The sequence below is a fragment of the Pimephales promelas genome, chromosome 9 (genome assembly GCF_988280905.1).
Source record: "Pimephales promelas chromosome 9, fPimPro1.hap1.1, whole genome shotgun sequence".
Classification (NCBI taxonomy): domain Eukaryota; kingdom Metazoa; phylum Chordata; class Actinopteri; order Cypriniformes; family Leuciscidae; genus Pimephales; species Pimephales promelas.
This window is the reverse complement of record NC_142777.1, coordinates 14,366,328-14,388,666: the sequence shown is the minus strand read 5'-3', so window position 1 is coordinate 14,388,666 and position 22,339 is coordinate 14,366,328. Positions and strand designations below refer to the sequence as shown.

Genomic DNA, 22,339 nt, shown 5'->3' with positions numbered 1-22,339 from the left:
AGGTAAAAATGTGTTATTTATTTCTGTGATGGGTAGGTTTAGGGGATAAAATATGCAGTTTGTACAAGTCCATTCCATCTGTGGAGAGTCCGTCCCCATAAAACATGAAAACCCAACGTGTGTGTGTGTGTGTGTGTGTGTGTGTGTGTGTGTGTTTGCTGAATGTGTGTGGATAACAAAGTTGTCTGATTGTTGTGACATTCAAACAGAGAATTACATCAAGAGCAGTTGATGAAATCACTTTGGCAAACAGACAAGACATCCAATGAAAGGGTTCCAGGAGCAATGCCAGTGATAAACTTGCAGCATAATGAAGACAAAGAGGTGCACAAATGACCAGGCAAAAAAACAAGGGGAAACAAATCTAGGGATTTCACAACATGAACTCTGAATTCAAATCCAAGAGTCTGAAATGCATGCAAGGACAGAGTCCAAATAGTCATCATAGTTCATGCACAGAGTGTGACACAATTGCAGTGACAAATAATGGTGTAAGGATCCTCACAGAAACCTTAATGTTGTTTTGCATTTCAATAATATCTAATTATCTTTTTTTTCAATTATTATTACTTGAAGACGGTATTTGCGCATTCTTGTGGAATCCCAAAACTATTGACTCTGCTTGAATATCTTGTAATATTATGCTAAATAAGACATGTCTCTTCTTGTTTAATCTTTTGTGTGCCCAAAAATGAATGCATCAATCAAATAAAGACCATAGAATCAACCAACCGTTAAAGGGACAGTTCACCTAAAATTAAAATTCTGTCATAATTTACTCACCCTCAAGTTGTTTCAAACCTGTATGAGTTTCTTCTGCTGAACACAAAAGAAGATATTTTTATGAATGTGGGAAATCAGGCATTTGATTGACCCCATTGACTTACATAGTAGGGAAAAAATACCATGGAAGTTAATGGTGTCCATCAACTGTTTGGTTACCAACATTCTTGAAAGTATATTCTTTTGTGTTCAGCAGGAGAAATACACGCATACAGGTTGAAACTACTTCGGGGTGAGTAAATAATGACAGAATTTTCATTTTTAAGCGAACTATTCCTTTAAATTGTGTTGTATAGTTGATAATCCCAGGGATAGGAGACACAGACCTGAAACGGTCCTTCCACCACGAGGTGGCGCTGCAGTTCTGCAGACTCCGTCAGCTCAGCGCCGGTAGAAGAAGAGAAGCGGCGCTGTTTCCGGGAGGTGTTTCGGCCGCTGGATGAAGCGCAACAGCTACATCCACAAAACCATTTCACAATCAATAACAAACAAAATTAGGTAAGAATTGAACAAAAACATAGTTAGAGTGTTATTATATAATGCACATTGCGTTTTTAGCGCGAGAGTGTACCAGTGCTTTCTTAGATCAGTTGTGCTCGGGATTACACTGAATCGCCGCAGTTTAACAATAAATATATTTGCTTATAATTGTGTAACTGCCTATTATATATTAATGACGGTTACGCCTGTGTGTTATTATGTACTCTAACAATAAAGTATCATTGTATCGGCTGAAATATCACGGAGTACCATGTCAATACACATAACGTTAGAGTATATGAATGAGAACCACGATATTTTTTTTTTAAATGCTAACTTATGTTGTCATATTTTACCATTAGTAGCAGTGTAAGTTATTCACCATGCTAAAATACTGAAGAGTAGTACAGTTTGATGTAAAGTTTAGCGCTACTTTAGTACTAATATTTCTAAGAACAATTAAAACATTATTATTACTTCTTAAATGTGCTGATACCTCTTTATTAGGCATATTTAAATGTTAGCATAATACATTAATAAACATTTAATAAAATCATAAATAATACTACTAATATCGTTATGATGATAATGATTAGAAACTACCATTATAATTCTTATACAACATGTATTGTATATATACTAGAAATAATGACAACAGCAATAGTAATATTATACATCATTATTGGTTTATTAGCCTGATGTTTAGAAGCATAATTTAAGTCTTTGAACATTTATTCTCCCAATTCCTTGACTCTTTTCATAGATTATTTATTGTTTGTTATAATTCCCCCATAAGTACTTTTCCATAAGTGCTTTTGTGGTTTCTGACTGTGTATGGACTCTAATGGTGTATTTTTCACAGTGAGGTGCGTGATGTCCGGTCAGAAGCGCCCCAGTGATCCCAGTAGCTCTGCCCTCCTCGGTGCTCCTCCAGAGAAGAAGAAGGGAGGTGAGGATGGAGAGGGAATGAGCACTGGGTCAGGAGGAAGCACTGCTGTGGAAACCGTCATCAAACTTGGAGGAGGATCCAACCTGGTGAGAGGCTCTTTTTGTGGAAATCATTTGAGCAATATATATATATATATATGTATATGTGTGTGTGTGTGTCTTATATTTAATATTTAGGTAGGTTGGTTGCACTCCTGACTTAATTGTTTGTCTTGAAACTGTTGTGAATGCGTGCCAGTGTTAACTTCTGACTCCTGATTCTTGGTCCCCACTTTTGTTCTTGCAGGAAGAACAAGATATAAAAGCCCTGCAGATCAAAAACAGGAAGTTGGGAGAATCCCTAGACCAAAGACAGGTAGATTCATAACTCGTATATACAACCCTTTCATTATTTACAAAAAACATTGAACAGAGTTTTACATCATCATTACAATTACAATTACATTCCATTTCCTACTGAAAAGTGGGACACATGTGTACATGCAAACATGGACTCTTCCTTCTATGTTGATGTAGGTGATTGAGGATGAACTGAGAGAGAGAGTTGAGAGATTGGAGACTCGTCAGGCGACAGATGATGCAAGTTTGTTGATTCTAAACAGATACTGGAACCAGGTAAAGTTTTTTGGGTTTTATTTTCAGCCTATATTATATTTCTCTCAATCTCTACCATTTTTTTTATTCCTGATTTTTGTTCCACCCTACTTTTTCAGTTTGATGAAAATGTGCGATTAATTGTTCATCGCTATGACCAATCGGGGAGTGAGCCTGTGGAAAGCCAACCGCCCGAAGGCCGGAGCTTAAAACCTGGAACACCAGAACCAGATGGAGACTCGAACCAGGAGCGTGCAAAAGACAGAGGTACAACATTTCCCCCCAAAAAAGAAAAATCTGCCATCATTTACTCACCCTCAAGTTGTTCCAAACCTGGATGAGTTTCTTTCTTTTGTTGAACAACAATGGCGGTAACCAAAACCCCATTGACTTTAATAGTATTCATGTGTAATGGGGTCCATCAACTGTCTAAATATAATATATATATGGGTATAAATTACAGAATCAGCTGATTTCTGAAAATGAATGTAAAACTAAATGTAAATTGCAGCACAGGGTGAAATCAGTATTTATGATGATTTGAGACAAATATAACGTAAATGTAATATAAAACTGTAAATGGCGCTCTGTGTCCTGAGCCATTGCTGGCCGCTGCGTATAGATGTGTTGGTGCTGCGCTTCCTGTTAGATGTGCAAGCCCCTTTAGGCACACTAATATCATTTTCTTAAATATATTTAATACTAAAAACAAATTTACCACGTGCTGAGAATTATTGCAACTCTGTAATAGGCCAAAATGTGATGTTCGACCTCTACTCTAGTGCCTCTACTCTTCCTTGTTGAATCCGCAAGCTTGACTTGAATTTAAATTTAATTTGCTGCTCTGAATGTCTTCCTCATCTTGAAAACTTGAAGCTGTATTCTTAAAATAAAAAAGTATATTTTATTTATGTAATTTATCAAGTGCAATTTAAATTAATTGCAGCGTTATTAAATGAGAACCAATAAATGTAGTAATTGATTTTTAAAAAAAGACTTTATCTTCCCTCTTGGTTTTTATTTTTGGTTTTGCAAAAAAAATAATCATTTTGATGCATCATTTCATTCTTGTTCTTTTTGCTTAGGGTATCAACAGCTAAAGTTTAGTCTTGTGGCTTCAGACAAGACCACAGTCCATTTAAAAAAATATTTAAGTCGGGATGACAACAGAAATTCAAATAGTCTTTTCTTCCCTATTGTGATGCATGTATGTCCGAGTGAAGCGGCTTTTCAAACCAGAACAGATGTAGGGTGGGACTTGATTTTGTCAATGGGGAATTGATTGGATGGTTGTGGTTTGCTATTGGTGGATCTGATGTGAGTGACAGGTTGACCCGCCCTCACGCCAGTAGACACATCATCAGAGAAGAGAGGGAGGCGAAGTTATTTTGATTAAAGATTACAAGGACACCTTCATTTAAAAAAAAAAAAAAATCACAGATAAATAATTACATTTCTAATAAATAGTACAATATTCCATAAAAAAACAAGAATTTCATGGTGGCTAATGATTTCATGGTGATCATTACACTATAACAGCAACTTTCATGGTGTTTGAATTTTATTCCCCATTTTCTCTGTTCTTTGAAGGCCAGATCTGTCTTTTCTGAGGGTCTAGTCTTGATGGAAACCTGTTCCTCTTGTAATGTTTCACACAGGTCAACAGGGGGAGGGAGTGAGCTCTTTTCTGGCCACGCTGGCCAGCAGCAGCAGCGAGGAGATCGACACAGAGTTGAAGGAGCGAGTGGAGTCCAGCTGCAAACAGGCCAGTCGTGTGGTGGAAATCTACGAGAACCTGAAGAACACGGTTGATCAACTGAAGAAGGATGTGGAGTCTGGAACAGGTGAGACCAACTCTACGCTTCTCAACATCTCTTGTTGATCAATCCATCAAATGAATTAAAAACAAACTATTTATTTATACAGTCTGTATTTAATGTGTTTATTCATGTGATTTCCTTCAGGTGGCAGTCTCTGGGACGCCGCTGTCCGCCTCAACACCCTCCTGACCAATGAGAATGAACGTCTCCGCCAACTGACCAACAGTCTCCAGCAGAAGCATAGCCACATGACCAGTGAGGTTGGTGGTTGATTTGTTGGCATGTTCATCTGTTAACGTTGCCGTATTGCTCTTAATGTATGTGTATGTGTGTTTAGTCTCGTTCTTTGGGTCGCGCGGCTAATCGTGCTGATAACAGGATCAGTGAGCTGCAGGGTCTTATTGAGGAGCTGCAGTGGGACATGGAGAAAATCAGACGGAGGGAGAATCGCCTCAACACACACCTCGCAGAGGTGCTAGAAAGGGTAAGTGGTATTTGCACCACAGTCAACATGAAATCAAAATGGACACTACTTGGCATTTTAAGGCCCTGATATACTTTAAGTACAATCAAAGAAAGAACTGGTGTGGCATCATTTCGAACAAAATAAGTTTGTTTGGAGTTCTTAATTATAATTGATAGTGACACGCTAATTGTCTTACTGCTACACAGGTGTTTCAAACTTCTTTTTACCCCTAAGCGTAGAACGAAAAAGAACCTCTTGGAATGAGTATATTGGGGCCGGTAAAGTCGACGTTTTTTTTTTTTAAAGACCTAATTTTTTTTTTTTTTTTTAATTTTTAAACCAATTTTTCTTGGCTCTGGTATTGTGCTATTTGTTTTTTCCGCAACTGATTTGGCTCACTGCCGCACACACAATCATTCTCTTTCTATGAAACCTGTAAAGCTCTATAGTGGTTAGGGGTGTCACGATTCTCCAAATCCGCAATTTGATTACATTTTCAATTCTAAGGTCACGGTTCGATTTGATTCTCTATTTTTATCAATCGGCCAATCAGGATGCTCTCTGTCTTACATGCGCTTTGTGAGGCACACACGCAGGGTCTCTCGGCCTCTCCCTCTCTGCCGTGCGCACAATACGGTTTGGAGCACAGTTTTTTCTGTCTCGGCATGCACGCTCGCTCTTGCTCGCTCACTCTAGATTCTGGGAGATTTTAACTAATTTGCGTGCATCAGGGAGCCACTATCAATATGCGGGAGACTCCCGGCACTTCAGCAAGACTTGGGATGTCTGCAAACGGTGGCTTTTTTGAAGCGGAAACGTTGTCAACATAACACACTGGTAATCCAAAAAACTTCCACACCTGCGACTTCAATGATTCAAGTTCTGTCGATGGGTCTCTTGCATCTGCAGTTGCCATGCTATCTTTTGAATGGCTCTAGCTAAGTTAGAGGAGGTTGACCATAGACTCGCAGCACTTCAACACGCATGTTTTTTCCACTTGGCAAGGTGACCGGATGTGACATTGGGGCTTGGCAGCAACGACTGTTCCATTTTTTTTTTTTTTTTTTTTTTTTTTTAATTCGAAGTTCGAGATTGTGAATTAATTTTGATCGATTTCTATTTAAAATTAAATCGTGACACCCTTATAATTTCTCATTCGAAAGTATTATCAAATGGATTTCCCCACACATTTCGCATCTGTTCTCTGTGCGGCCCAATCAACAATCAATGCAGAGAACTGAGTCCCGCCCTACAAGCTTATCTTTTTCAATAATTGATTACACTCAGATGTATGCCACAATACAGAAGAAAAGTTCTGTTGCTACTTTCATTTCAAACACGTTCATTGTCTTTTTGAGTATGATTGATTAACGCATGTTATTCTTTCTTCTCTGCTAATGTCAACTGGGCCAAAATTAACTTTAATAAATAGCCAAAAAACTTTTTAGTCTTCAATTTAGGCTACTGCTGTGTATAATACAGCCTTTCTTTAGTTACCAGCATTTTAATATCAGTTAACAGTAGTAATGTGATAAGGTTTACCTCTATAATAGCAAATGACAATGGATTTAAAAAAAGGCACTGGGATATGTCAAGATGTAATGTCAAATGTCAAAACATACGGACTTCTACAGATATTTGTGATGGTAAACCCAAGATATAGTGTTGTTATTGTTTTACATTGTGCCGGACCTGATAGTGTGCTCTTCCACCATAACCAGGTGAACAGCAAAGGTTATAAGGTGTGTGGCGAAGCCAGCAGTGTATGTGGAACCATCACAATCAACAAAAGAAAGGTAAATGACTCCTTATTATTATCAATGTTGAAAACAGTTGTAGCTTCATATTTTTGGAGAAACTGTAATGCATTTTGTTTAGGATTCTTTTTTGTAAAATTATAATACTATTTATCAATTTAATGCATCCTTGCTAAAAAAAAAAAAAAAAAAAAAAATCACCCCAAACCTTTGAATGGTAGTGTATCTTTAATACTTGCTCAACCATATATTGATGACATTGGCAGGTTTGTGCTAAATGGTTTTGCTATAGAATATATTGTTATAAATGTTGAATATTAAACCCTTTCTCATCTGTTGTTAGTTTGAGGAGATGGACAGTGAGTTGGAGGAGAACAGGGAGCTGGCGGAGAACCGGCTCAGTGAGCTCCAGAAACTCCAGCAGGACCTGCAGACCGTTTACCAGGAGAACAATAACATGAAGGTAAAGCCCTCGAGAGCACACACACCATTAACTTGTTAGATTAATATGAGGTTTATTGTGAGATCTCCTGTTCAGGCAATACCTGATTCAATCTGATATTCAGAGGCAATCAACTGTTCAGCTCTTTGGAGTGGAAGATTAAAACCCCACTATAAATCTTGAAGTAACACTTGAAGACAGATACTCTGAAAAACACTCCTTTTAGTAATGGTGGGATTTACTGAAGCTTGCACATTATCTTCTGAGGTATTTTGCACTATAAAATCATCCTACCCGTTTATTTCATACTGGTAGGACAATCTGATGAGATATTTTGCACCGTAAAATCATCGGTAACGCTTCCTTTTACAGTCCAGTTACCCATGTAAATACTATGTACTTATTTTAGTAACTACAATCCTGGGTAATAACTAGTACTTACCCTGAACCTACCCCTGTTCCATGTACTTACCAGCCAGTAATTTCTAGGTAAGTACACTGTAAGTACTGTACTGTAAAAGGAAGCGTTACCAAATCATCCTAGCGCTACCCGTTTATTTCACAGATCTGATTATGTAACGTTACTTTGCACTGTAAAATCACCCTGCATCACCTAATAAGTATCTTTGGTAAAATTACATTGAATTATTTTATTTGGCACAGACGCGAAGCAGAAACGCGTAGTAGGAATTTACGATGAGGTAGGATGAACCGATAGATATTGCTATAATTTTGCAACCAGGAAGAATGCCAAGAATGCAACCAGGAAAACATTCTTAGTACTCGGGGAACCACTCTGGTGGCTAGTTCCTAGATCTACCCGGTGTGAAAGGCCCTTTAGATTGACTAACAGGACGTGCATGGTTCTCTCTCTCTGACAGTTGGAGTTGTTGTCCAGGGCTGAGGAGGTGGCCAGAGAGAGCGCTGAGTATCGCTGTCTGCAGTCTCAGTTCTCTGTGCTCTATAACGAATCACTGGTGCTGAAATCGCAGCTGGACGAGACCAAAGCACGGCTCAACACGACCAGGACCGCCCGCCTGCGCCAGCTGGACCACATGGAGGTACGTGGGGGGATGATGTGAATGAACTGGGAATTAAATGATGTTGAGGAGGGATGGCTGTGTGATTGATGATTTATGCGTGTTATTTCAGAACGACGAGGTGTCCTTGCAGCGTAAGGTCCGCACTGAAGTGATTCAGTTGGAAGACACGTTAGCACAGGTGCGCAAGGAGTACGAGATGCTCAGGATCGAGTTTGAGCAGACATTAGCTGCTAATGAACAAGCAGGTAACATTCGTTGCTCTCTTTATAATGATGTGCTCATGTTGGTCTTTTTGTTAAGATCAGCCTTTGAAGTGAGTCTATAGTGCCTTCTCGTTCTTTCTCAGGTCCTATAAACCGTGAGATGAGACATTTGATCAGTACGCTGCAGAATCATAACCAGCAGATGAAGGGAGAGGTGGTCAAGTATAAACTCAGACTGAGAGAGTCTCAGCAAGAGCACAGCCAGGCGAGAACACAAACTTATTGCCTCTGAAATAAAACAAGTATTAGAAGCAAATATTTACTCATTAAGAAAATAAGTGGTTGCTGAAGTTTCTGTTGTGTCTTATAGCTCCGTGTTGCCAAAGGTAATGCTGCTGTCCAATCACAGTCGAGCACAGAGATGGATGTGAAGGAAGAGACCGCCTCCCCTTTAACACCCGCCCCGACGGGTGACGTCACTGTGAAGACCGAACCAGATAGCGGCTCCGCCACACCCAGCACAACTGGTACACACTGCGTTTTTAATCTTTAATTGGGGGTGTTTGCTGAGGTATTAAACTATGTATTGAACTACTGTGTGTATTACGTCCTGCACCGTTACGGATATGAGTAATACATCAAATTGTTTGGCTTGTTCGGGTGAGGTTTGTTGTTACTTTTCTAAATGATCAAAATAAGATTTTGACATGGCAGACGATATGAATATTGTTATGTAGGGCTGCACGATATATTGAAAATGATGTCTCTAACGCAAGCAAAAGGGTTATTAAAGTAAACTAAAACTAAAAACTAGGTCTGTCAAACGATTAATCGCATCCAAAATAAAAGTTTGTGTTTACATAATATATATATATATATATATATATATATATATATATATAAATACACATGCATGTATATTTAAGAAAAAAATATTATTTATTTATAAAATATTTATATTATATATAAATCTATAATGAGTATATACATGAAAATATTTCTTAAATATATACAAGTGTGTGTGTGCGTGTATATGTGTGTATATATATATATATATATATATTTATATATATATTAAATTATACACAGTGCACCCACATATAAACACATTTTTTTTTTTTGGATGCGATTAATCATTTGACAGCCCTACTAAAACATAAACTCAGAAATTTAGAATCTGAAATTAAAAAAAAAAAGTTTAATAAGGCAACATTTCTATTACAAGTTGATGTAATAAAATGACTAAAACTGAATTAATAAAAAATCTATATAGACATATTTAAAATATAATAATAATAATAATAATAATACAATGACTAAACAATAAAATTAATACTTTAAAATGAAAATATAAAGATAAAAGCTAATTTAAAATATTGGTGAAAAATATCGATGTCGATTTTAATTGATTCTCATTTTGACACTGATCATATCAATATTGATTCTTAAATTCCAATAATCGTCCAATCTATGCTGATTTCAGTTGATGAATGAACGTAGCTAGCTTTGTAGTCACTGGGCAAACAGCAGCCACCTTTTCAGCCACCGTTCCTCCTGAACCAAAACAGAGGTCGTGTGCTGCGTTCATGCCATGTCGTAATTGTAATTACAAAATGGCAACCAGTGACGTTCTACCTGGAACTCTTACTGATTTTTTTGTCAAGACCATCAACGCTGGAATTGATCTGCACCAGTAAAAAAGGGCCTACATTATTTTAAATATGTAGTCGGTGACAGTGTGCAAGCATATGAGTCTAATATAATTCTGTATTTTCAGCTGTGTTTACATTTCTTAACTTTTTATATATAAGCGACAGTCTAGCACTTATATATTATATATTTTCCCTTTAGGTGCAGCGGTTAAGACTGAACCAGGTACGGATGCGGAGACTGCGGTGAAAGAGGAGGAAAAAGAAAAGGATAAGGAAAAGGAGAAAGAAAAAGACAAGGAAAAAGAGAAGGAGCAGAGAGAACGAGAGAGGGTGACTCGTGGGAGTACTGGAGGCATAGCGGTGAAAGAAGAAAGAGAGAAAGCCAGCACTAGCAGCAGCCAATCAGAAGACTTAGCAGTTGAACGCTGCACTGTGATTGGAGGACCTAAACGCAAGGAGGTGGAGCAGCTGAAAATAGTACGGGTGGAGCTGAAGTAAGTCATTCTGCTCAAAACGATGATTGTAATAATGAAAATGACTTGCATTTACATTTATTCATTTAGCAGACGCTTTTATCCAAAGCAACTTACAAATGAGAACAAAAGAAGCAGTTAACAATTGGACAACAATATGCAAGTGCTATGACCCTTCCCAGTTTAATCTAACGTAGTACGTGTACTTTTTATTTTAGTTCTGTAGGCATAGTCAGTGACTTGAATTTAATGCGAGCGGCAACTGGTAACCAGTGCAGTTTTGCGAGGAGAGGAGTGATGTGTGCTCTCGGTTCGTTAAAGACGTTAAAGAGGTTTGACAGTGCAAGCTGGAAGACCAGCCAGGAGAGCATTACAATAGTCCAGTCTGGATAGAACAAGTGCATGGACAAGGAGTTGTGTAGCATGCTCTGTAAGGAAGGGCCTGATCCTCTTAATGTTGTATAGGGCAAATCTGCAGTTCTAGCAATGTGGTCTGTGAAGTTCAATTGATCATCAATCACAACTCCAAGGTTCCTGGCTGCCCTTGATGGAGTTATGGATAAAAAATCTAGCTGACTGGAGAAGTTGTAGTGTAGTGTTGGGTTGGCCGGGATCCACAAGCAACTCCTTGTCTTTGCATGGTTTAGTTGAAGGTGGTGGTCCTTCATCCAGTCTGTCAGGACAGGAGGTCTGGTGGTTAACTGTGTCAAAGGCAGCAAACCTGAAAAAGAAGCAGGCTATAATGTGTGTGTTGGCTGGTAAGATATGCATGTGTCACTTTGTGGTTTAGTAAATTGGCCACTCATAGTGGTTGTTTTATTTATGATGAATTTGGCAAAATCGTCAGCTGTTAGGGTTGATGAAGGACGTTTGAGAAGGAGAGAGTTTTGAAAAGCATGCTATAGTAGCCATTTTAGCAGTAGAGATATTAGCAAAGAAGGAATAGAGGAGGAATTGATAATGGGATCTTTCGATTTGCGCCACTTCCTCTCTGCACCCCTGAGTTTAGAACTATGTTCGCAGAGATTATCAGGGGACAGAGGGGGTGGCGTGGGCTAGCCTGGAGGAAAGGGGGCAGAAGTTGTCCAAGCAGGATGTTAAAGTGGAGAAAAGAGTATCAGTTACACTGTTAGTATCTAGTGTTGAGAGCTGATCAGGTGAAGGAAGTGTGGATGAGACCAAAGAGGATAGGTGACGGCCTTCACTCGAGGAATGACGCGTATACTGCTTGCTTTTATACTAATCTGAAACATCATTATTGAATACAGCTGGACACGCCTCACCAGCTAAATGGTTTACCTTGTGACTAAACACAAACAAACAAGACTATCAACTAGATTTCAGCACAGTGAACAACAACTGCACTTTAAATCAAATGAGAAAAAGATCCAAAACACTTAGTTACTATCACCTCAGGCTAGTTGTTCGAAGGAAAGCTGATCGGATTTTGGTTATCGGATTGGATCAAATCTTGAAAATGGGTTGTTCAAAAAGGGAAAGAAGGAATCTGAAATCAGATTAGATCAGGGAATCCAATCCTAGTTTTAATCTGGATCAAACCTTCAGTTTGTGTTGTTCAAAACTTGTCAGTGGGATTTGGATAACTTTGATCCAAAAAAACAGGATTATCCTGATCCCAACAGGGGGTAGGATTTCAAGGTGGATTTCGGGAAGAAAATGTAGTAAAACTTTAAAATGGGTCAAATAATACATTTCTATCATTTACTTTTATTTATATTTTGCACTTGACTTGTGTAACTGTTGTAACAGTGATAAAGTAGACATAGGCTAACAATCAAGCTATTCAGTATAGTAAAGTAAAAATAAAATAAAAATGATCATCCCCATTTGTGTTTTGTCTCAAAATAAGAAACACTTACAGTGACCCCATGTTGGCTCTTCTACCTGTTCTTTACATAGCTGGTAGCCCACATTGGGATATGTCGTCCCATTTAGAGCACTGGTAATCTTCATTTGGTAATCTTGAAAACTGTGTATCTGGATCAGGGTGATCCAGATTCCAGTCCAATGTTGCTTTGAAAAACCGGCATAAAAGTAAGACGGATTACCTGATTCTGGATAGGAAAAAATGGGATTTCCAAATCCGGATCATTTTGATCCAGATTAAATGTTTTGAACAACTGGCCCCTCCTGTTTCTTGACTGCTTCTTTCTGATTTGCAAATTCAAGTCCAAAGACTTTGGGAAGTGTCAATAATGATAATAGGGAAGCTGATGGTAATAATGCAATTACGAAACAGGAAAGCCCAAGAGTCCCAGAGGGAGATGAAGCTGTTGTTGGACATGTACCGCTCGGCACCGAAAGAACAGAGAGATAAAGTACAGCTGATGGCAGCGGAGAAGAAGGCGAAGTCAGAGGTACATAACCAAATGTACATGCATACACTATATAGAGCTCAAATTGTTGGAAGCAAAGTGAAATATCAGATTAATCAATGAAAAGATCAAGAGATTAATAGTTTATCAGAGTTTATGTGGATGTTTGTGCAGGCCGAGGAGCTCCGTCAGCGGTTGCGAGAGTTGGAGGAGAGAGAGAGGAGAGAAGGAAAGAAGATGGCAGACGAAGAGGCCCTGAGAAAGATCCGCTCAGTGGAGGAGCAGATCGATATACTCAATAAGAAACTCTCTCTTGCTAAGCAGGTAGGGCTCAGATTTACACAAATATATGAGACTGACATTCAGTAATGAATGACAAACTTTCTTCTGGAAAAGTCTGAATCGGTCTCTCTATCTCAGGAGGAAGATGCTTTGCTGAGTGAAATGGATGTTACTGGCCAGGCATTCGAAGACATGCAGGAGCAGAACATTCGTCTGATGCAGCAGCTCAGAGAGAAAGATGATGCCAACTTCAAACTCATGAGCGAACGCATCAAATCCAACCAGATCCATAAACTCCTCAAGGAAGAGAAAGAGGAGCTTGCCGACCAGCTGCTCACACTTAAAACACAAGTGGGTGGGCTTTTGAGATGGATTGTTATCATGTTGACTGAATTCTTGAGTGAATTGTTTGGGTTATGGCAGGGGTTCTCAAAGTCAAAAACAGTGGGCCTCCCCTTTTGACACAACGTACATGATGACGCCCCCCACAGCCAAACCTAGTATTCAAGTTAGAAACACTAGTTTTATTAGTTTACTCAAACATATCATTTACTCACCCTTGTGCCCTTCCAAACCTGAAAGACTTTGGTTCATCTGAGATATCTGTCCCTCCAATGACAGTCATCGATTCATATGGATTAGTTTTACAATCCCTGTATGAACGTTTTGAAGCCTCAAAGTGGTAGTTGCGTAGCTGTCAATGGAGGGAAAGAAATCTCTCAAATATCATTAAAAAGACCTTTATTTGTGTTCCGAAGATTAACAAAAGTCTTACTGGTTTAGAATGACATGAGGTTGAGTAATTAATGACAGAATTTAACATTTTTGGTGAACTAACCCTTTAAAGTCCCTGTGAAATCAAAATTGAACCTATTTACTTTGTTAGCGCATATTACTAGTCTTGTGGTGAACAATTAATCCGTGCAAGTAAATATATATATATTCAAAAAATGTTTTACCTTGGTAATCTTTAATCAAAATCTGAAAAGTTACTTCCGGTCTGGAACGGTTTCTTTTTCTGATGACGTAGGTTTCACAGTTTGGGTGGGGAAACGCTTAACCACTCCCCTCAAACCGTTAGTTTGCTATGAGCGAGAGATGGAGAGGAGGAGCGAAATACGTCACAGCACTGGAGAAAAATCATTTGCAACTTCTGGTTCACGGGGACTATAAGACTAATACACAGATCCAATTTACACATCACATTTTTCTTTCTTAACGGTTTATGTTCACTTAAGACATAAGCAACTGCGTTTACTTGAATTCTCGCCAAGACGAGCATTTAGATACATAAGTGTTTATTTGACTGTTCAAGCGCAATAAACCTCAGAAACTCAATTTGCGCAGGATGTAGTATAAAGGAATCATAGTTGATCTGTAATCCACATGGACCAGGCCCCGCGGATCAGAACGCATGTGATTCGCAGATTAATTTAAAAGTATAACCATCAAAGAGTGGAAGTTTATAATTTCCGACTGTGTTCACAAAGATACTCAGCAATACGGGCCTTTTTTTTTTTTTTTGAATGAATTGAATTTTGCATGTATGTGTCCATTCAAGCACAAAAAGTCAAGAAAGAGAACTGAAATTAATTGTTCAGAATTGAGTTCTCTTTTGCGTCTTGCGCTTGAATGCTTTAAACTCGCTTGAGTGTTTAAATGATATGCAACTGAAACATTTTTCTGTGTTTCTCTTAGGTGGACGCTCAGCTGCAGGTGGTACGAAAGCTAGAGGAGAAAGAGCGCTTGCTGCAGGGCACCATCAGCGCTGCGGAGAGGGAGCTGGGTCTACGCACACAAGCATTAGAGATGAACAAACGCAAGGTACATATAGAACATACAGTTGCAGATTAGGGGTGTGACGGTTATTGTTGAACACTGTCAGTAGACTTCTATAACCGCCAAAACCATGTTATTAAAATATCTTGCAGATAAGGTTAAACTAATATCAGTGTTGGGGAGTAACGGAATACATGTACTGGCGTTATGTATTCAGAATACAAATTATGAGTAACAGGTAGTCTTCACAGAACATAAATTATTCATTTTATTGTATTTTTCGTGTTCGCATTCATGAAGAAACAACGTTACGGATGTGACCGGTCTGAAAGCGCCACTAAAAGACGTGACATTTAAAGGTGCTCTATGCGTTTTCTAGTGGTGATGTTTCAGAATGCAACAACAGCGCTCGTGTGCGTGCTCGATAGCGAGCATTCACTAGTCTCCACACGGAGACTTTCAACGCAACGGCGAAATCATCGCACAACATGCTGGAAACTAATGTAAACTCCCACTGCAGTTACAATAATAGCCTTTTATATAATAATACAATATATTATATATACTTTTATATAATAATTCAATAATATAATACAATAATAGACTTTTATCAGGTTGACGTTGAACTAATGCTCTGCTCGTCCATGATAATGTTACAATAAACTGCATTTAGCCGACATGTGATGTTATATAGCATAAGCTATTTCTCTAACTATTCGTGTATCTTTCACAATCAGCAATGTCAACACAGGTGAATGTATAATATGATAACGAAAACGGTTAGTGAACTAAATTGAACAGTTATCAGTAAGATCGTAGGAAGTAACATTACTGTACTGAACGTGTCTGGAAATGTGTAATTATAAACAATATGATAGTAGTGGGATGACGACGTTAGTCAGTAGATCTAGTAAATAAAATAAGTTACATCCTAAAGCACTGACTTTTTGTTATCCTGGAACATTCTTTTGTATTCATGTCATGTTTCATGTAGTTTGCTATTTCACTTGAGTTTATTATGTTAATCCGCGTTTTCGTCCGGAGTCGATCAGATTCACGTTTTGCCTGACGAGCTTGGGCAGATAACTTTTTTTGTTTTTATATTTATGGAGTTTGTGTTGGAGTCTGTGTCTGAGGCAGGACATTTTGGGGGGTTGAAGTGCCGTTGGTCGCATGGTTGATTGTATAGAGATTGGATAGAGACATGGTTGACTGCATAGAGAGGCTTGGGAGCGCGCATGCACGTCACATCTGAAGGATTTCGCAGGAAATCCGACCCGGAGACCTCGCATATGAATATTGGCCTTTAGAGGTAATAGCAAAACCCGAAGAGTGGATCATTGCAATGTGTGATTACAAAAAGGATTCATTTTATAAAATAAGTTACATATAGGACCTTTAATCACATCTCACAGAGTAAAAACGTTCACAGAGACAAACAAAGCACAAAACCTTTCTTTAAAGTGAATTTCGTTTTGTAATCAATGTTTCATCAACCAATTGCCTGGATTTAATAAATAAGAAGTAAATATAGCAGATAGATAATCACGACACGGAGGGGCCGGAGCTCGTCTCATATAAAGGTAGCCTATTTGCCTCACAGACATGTCTACTTTTAAACAGAACAATCCAAACTGAAAGAAAACAGACTACAGACTGCTCTCTGCTTATGTAATCCGTATGAAATGTGCATTTCTCTCTAGCACGTTCACTACTGAAGATTGCAAGTCTGCATCGTCAACTTCATCTTTGCTGCCGACACTGACAAAGAAAGCTTTTTTTTTGTTTTTTTTTGTTTTGTTAAGGATTTATTTACTGTGTGATTCATTTAATGGAAAGCACATTCATTGGTTGTTGTCTTGATATTAATTTAAAATAAACGTAGAGCAAGTAGCCAATCAGTGTCTGCTCATTTATTCAAACTAAGTTGTCCTATAACAGACGAACGTCGCGATGCCCCGCCAACATGATAAATCCTGTGTCTCCTTTTAATGCATGTTCCACATTCGTAAATCGGTTTTAACCCATTTAATCCCAACGGTCACAATACGGTGACTGTAAAAAAATGTTTCATTTCTAAGGCTATAAAAATGTTACTGAATAATCCATCAATGGATTTCCAGCAGATATTGAAATAATAAAGGGTCTCAATGAAATATGTGCAGTGTCGCATGTTTACTGTAAATAGTCACTTGACCAGAGCTGTTTATTTCCTGTTTGTGCCAAGAGAAGAGGATGGCAGCAAGAAAGCTCCCAACGAAAAGATTAGTAAAGTATGTTAACATAAAGATAGGACATAGATTTTTGGTACACTTCGTGTTCAGGGTGTTAAGTTTTTTGCAATTACTCAACTTTGTTTATTGTGTTCATAGAACTCACAAACATGTCAACGGCAACAATAGATGGGATAACACATTGTATCTAAATGCCAATACACAATACATAACTTTCTACCTAATTTTACATACAGACATGCACAGAAACACTCACACACACACACCACGCATGCCACACACACGCACACCCCACACACTAATATCATACACCCCACACGCACACCCAACACCCCACTCTCACATCTCACACACACTCAAATCACACACTACACACCCCACACGCACGCACGCACACCGCAACACTCAAATCATGCACTACACACCCCACACGCACGCACACACCACTATCGCCTATATTCAGTCTGTCCAATGGTGGATACAACACGGTATCCCACCAGTCACAATCGTGACCGATCATAGAACTCACTTTTTCACACACTTTTCCATGAAAATTTAAAAAAATATATATGATTGATCGTTTCAAAGGGATACTAATGATTTGGATATTTTTGTGTCTGGGAAAATTTGGGATTAAATGGGTTAATGAATAAATTATCATGTTTAATGGTAAGATTAATTAAAAAGTAAACAAACAATTGACCCTTCGCTAAGCCACGCCCAAAAACCGCCACTGGCCAATCATGTCGTAGCAACCGTAACTATGCGCGGGAGGTCTGGCAAGCTTTCGAAAGAGGGAACATGCTGAAGCATTGTGCGTATGGATTGTGCAAATCTGATACCGGTATACTAAAAGTTTGGACGGGGGAGAGGAATTGTTTTCCTTCCAGAAAATCTAAAAGCCAAGGGGAGAAATGATTGGCGTGATCTAGCATCTATGTGCGAGACCCATTCACAACTACTGGTAAATGTCGACATGCTTAACAAAAACACCTATTGCTTGGAAATATTGACGGTTCTTTGGTCATAATGATAACGTAAAATAAGACAATTAAAGAGACAAGACAAAGGCTCACTGACATACTTTGAAATATATTTCAGCATTTTGTTAATCGACGTCCTACTAACGTTACCCCTTACTAAGTAACTTAACCCAATCCGATCGCGGCTCTCCCGGTATTAGTGTTATTCCACAAGATTTATTGATAAGCTGTTTGATTTATAATTATTAAGATTATTTTCACATACACTGCTGTGTATACATACATGCATAGCTGTTCCTCAATTTGTGTTTCCCATTTGAACGGTCAGCGTATGAGGCGCTGCTGCTTGCGCTGGGACTATAACGTTAGGCTTTAAAGGGTTAGTTCACCCAAAAATGAAAATTAAGTCATTAATTACTCACCCCCATGCTGTACCAACCCCGTAAGACCTTCGTTCGTCTTCGGAACACAAATGAAGATATTTTTGATTAAATTTGAGAGCTGTATAACTACCACATTGGCTCCTAAGGGACTGCCTCTTGACGGCCCAAAAAGTCAATGAAGAAAATGTTTAAATATCCCAAGTGACTACCGTGGCTCAACTATATGTTTATCAAGCGACGCGAATACTTTTTGTGCGAAAAAACAAACAAAAATAACGAGTTTATTCGACTATTTCTTTTCTTCCTTGTAGGCCAGAACGAGACTTCCTTAGATTTCCATGACGCATGCGCTCTGCGATCTGAAGTAGTGAAGGCTGGTGTGAGCAGATCGCAAATCTCGCGCATGCGTCGTGGAAATCTAAGGAATTCTCGTTCTGGCCTACAAGGAAGAAAAGAAATAGTCGAATAAACTCGTTATTTTTGTTTGTTTTTTCGCACAAAAAGTATTCGCGTCGCTTGATAAACATATAGTTGAGCCACGGTAGTCACTTGGGATATTTAAACATTTTCTTCATTGACTTTCTGGGCCGTCAAGAGGCAGTCCTTTAGGAGCCAATGTGGTAGTTATACAGCTCTCAAATTTAATCAAAAATATCTTCATTTGTGTTCCGAAGACGAACGAAGGTCTTACGGGGTTGGTACAGCATGGGGGTGAGTAATTAATGACTTAATTTTCATTTTTGGGTGAACTAACCCGTTAACTTCAATTTTTAAGAAATTATTCTCTAATCGGTTGCATATAATGTCGTGAATATATCCCTCGAATGCATACTGTAGTCCCCTTTGTCTTGCTCTCTCTGATATTTCACTTGTTCGCCGAAAATTACTAATTATCTCATTGGAATGTCTGGCACCGGGTGCATCCACACTATATTAGATGGGCCAGCCGCGAAAGCTTGACAGGCGTAGCAACAGTAATTAAGGAGGGCGGGGCTTAGCGAAGGGTCAATTCACCCACTTAAATATCACCACTTTGTTACTATACATTCAATCCTGAAATGACTTGAAAACATGATCTGTGAGTTTTTCTTTAAGCAAGCAGTCAGTTTGGTGAAATAATTAAAGGTAGATTTCCGTGTCTGTGACCATCATGACATATTCACTGAGCTTTAATAGAATGATTATCTGAATATAAGTTGACTATTAAAAACATCAGTTAAATATACATGAAATTTGTTACTGCATTCGTATAGTTATTATTTCGTAGCAAATGCAAGAAATGCTTAAAAAAGCACTAGCTTGTTGAGCCAGACCGATATATCGGCAGGCCGATATTAGGCATTTTCTAAAATATCGGTATCGTCAGTTATAATGACCGATAAAAGAATATTTCAAAAATAAAATAAAAACGGACGAATCACGCTTCAACCATGTCATGAGTGTTGGAGTTGTATAGTTAGTCCTCCAGAGGGCACTCTACACTAACTAACATATCTGTAGTTACAGTCCCTGCATTGTAAAATGCAAGTTAGTCTTGCGAAGAGTGAACATTTAGACATAGAGAAAAAGAATCAAACGTATCTTGTGCATAAAAGTTAGCTTTTCTTTCAAACGTGTGTGAAATCCAACGATGCCAAGTGTGCGTTGCAGACTGTCGTTCTGTAATGGATTTAGATTAGAATCGCTAAATAGTAGGTTTTAGAAGGCAGGCAGCAACTGATGATTGAAAATGGTTTGATGTAGCTTGATGAAAAAAATTTAAAAAGTGCAGGTAAAGGGATAAGCAAGCTGACATTGTAATTATAAGGTAGCTTATAAGGCAATGTAGGGACTAATTATTATTTTATTTATCAGAACTTTCATATATTTTAATGTTCCTCTGCTCTGTTGTGACAATAGAAACAAGTTTCTTTTTAAAATGCATTATCATATTATTTTAGTTAAAACTCATAAATAACTAATGTTAGGGAAATCTGTTAATGTTTTGTTGCGCGTTTCTGAAATATAAAAATAACATCGGCCGATATATCGGAATATCGGATTTTAAAACCAACAAATATTTGTATCGGTATCGGCCTTCAAAATCCTTTATCGGTCAGGCTCTCTGTGAAAAATAATCATAATAAATAGAACATTATTTACATGCAGAATTGAAGAATAGTTGAAGAATACGGGTAACCAAACAATTGATGGACCCTTTTGACTTCCATAGTATTTTTCGTTCCATACTATGGAAGTCATTGGTCATTTTTCATAATAAACTTGTTTTGTGTTCAGCAGAAGAAACTCATACATGTTTGGAACAACTTGAGGGAGAGTAAATGATGTGCGTCCATGAATTGTGTGTTTCAGGCGCAGGAGTCAGTGCTGCTGTCGGAGGAGGTGCGCACTCAGCTGGAGGGGGTGCAGCAGAGGTTGAGCGCGGTCAGAGAGGAGGTGGTTGAGAACAGCATATCTCGAGAGAAAGAGTCTTTCAATGCCCGTCGTGCACAGGTGAGCAGACCGCGATGAACCGTTCTTTAGCTCAATGCCAGCTGTCTACATACTGTTGTTCATCTGTGGATTGAACTGAGCATGTGATGTTTCTTTTATCGTATTAGGAGGACATTTCCAAACTGCGCAGGAAGATTGAGAAGGCCAAGAAACCGGCCGAGAACATTCGAAATGGAGATGAGATCCTGAATGAAGAAATAAACGATTACAAGGTCATTTTATGTTGTCCATTTGGATGGGGGACCAGAACTAGTTGTGTGTTCATAGGCTTTAAGGATCTGTTTTTTTCTTGTTTTGTTTGTTTTGCAGGCCCGATTGACGTGTCCATGCTGCAATTCACGTGTAAAGGACGCAGTTTTGACAAAGTGCTTCCACGTTTTCTGTTTCGAGTGCGTGAAGACGCGCTACGACACCCGTCAGAGAAAGTGCCCGAAGTGCAATGCTGCCTTTGGTGCCAATGATTTCCATCGCATCTACATTGGATGAGACTTATGATGGACGGTATCTGCCTCTGTTTTGGTCCAGTTCCTCAACATTGTTCTGCGGGTGGAGCTTGTCCTGTAATGTTGTCGAACATCAACATTTTTACATTCCATTTGACATTGTTTTCAGAAAAAACACCACCATGTTCAGTTGTGTCGGTTTAGCAGAACAAATTCCACATTCCACAGGTCTGTCTTGGCAAACATTTTTCACTCATAAAAGCTGCTGCTTGCTTTCAGGAGTGTCCTCAATGTTTGTTGACTTTTTTTGTGTTAATACTGGCTCAACCAGATCTCCCATTCCACCTCAACTATACTTTTACTACCCAGAGCCAATGTGAACCCATCAACATGAGTGAGTTTACAGACCTGTGATTGAAAACAAGCTGCCTCGTCGACTGGACAGTAGTTTGTTAGCGTTCAGTTTGCTGAACAGCTGGTAATGCATTTTTGTACTGTCTGTTATGACCGCTTATAGTGATGGTTGTGCAAACTGCTTCATTGAAATCCATTAAAATATTGAAATGTATTGACAATGTCTTTATGCTTTCTTATTAAAGTTATGGTAACACTTTATTTTGAGGGGAAGTAGTTACACGTTAGTACGTTAGTCATGCATAATGCATGCATAGCATTTATGCCATTATAAATATCTCAATATCTCAGCTCTGGAAGGGTCTAGAGCCTCCATTTTTGCACTCAGGTC

General features: G+C 38.6%; 1 protein-coding gene across 2 annotated transcripts; it reads left to right on the top strand.

The window, feature by feature from the left end:
• Window positions 1-1,127: 1,127 nt before the first annotated feature.
• rnf20 (ring finger protein 20, E3 ubiquitin protein ligase) lies at window positions 1,128-22,162 on the top strand. Of its 2 annotated transcripts, none has more exons than XM_089134761.1 (22): window positions 1,128-1,281; window positions 2,126-2,298; window positions 2,498-2,566; window positions 2,728-2,826; window positions 2,925-3,072; window positions 4,464-4,649; window positions 4,770-4,885; window positions 4,963-5,109; window positions 6,813-6,887; window positions 7,192-7,311; window positions 8,172-8,351; window positions 8,443-8,578; window positions 8,680-8,801; window positions 8,907-9,063; window positions 10,388-10,682; window positions 12,922-13,039; window positions 13,172-13,321; window positions 13,418-13,630; window positions 14,978-15,103; window positions 21,011-21,151; window positions 21,259-21,363; window positions 21,461-22,162. In XM_089134761.1, exons 2-22 carry the CDS (start codon window positions 2,137-2,139, stop codon window positions 21,635-21,637), a joined length of 3,042 nt encoding a protein of 1,013 aa, XP_088990887.1. In that variant the 5' UTR covers window positions 1,128-1,281; window positions 2,126-2,136; the 3' UTR covers window positions 21,638-22,162. The 2 variants fall into 2 exon arrangements, with proteins under 2 accessions (XP_088990887.1, XP_088990886.1); XM_089134760.1 differs by having other exon boundaries at window positions 8,659-8,801.
• Window positions 22,163-22,339: the final 177 nt, after the last annotated feature.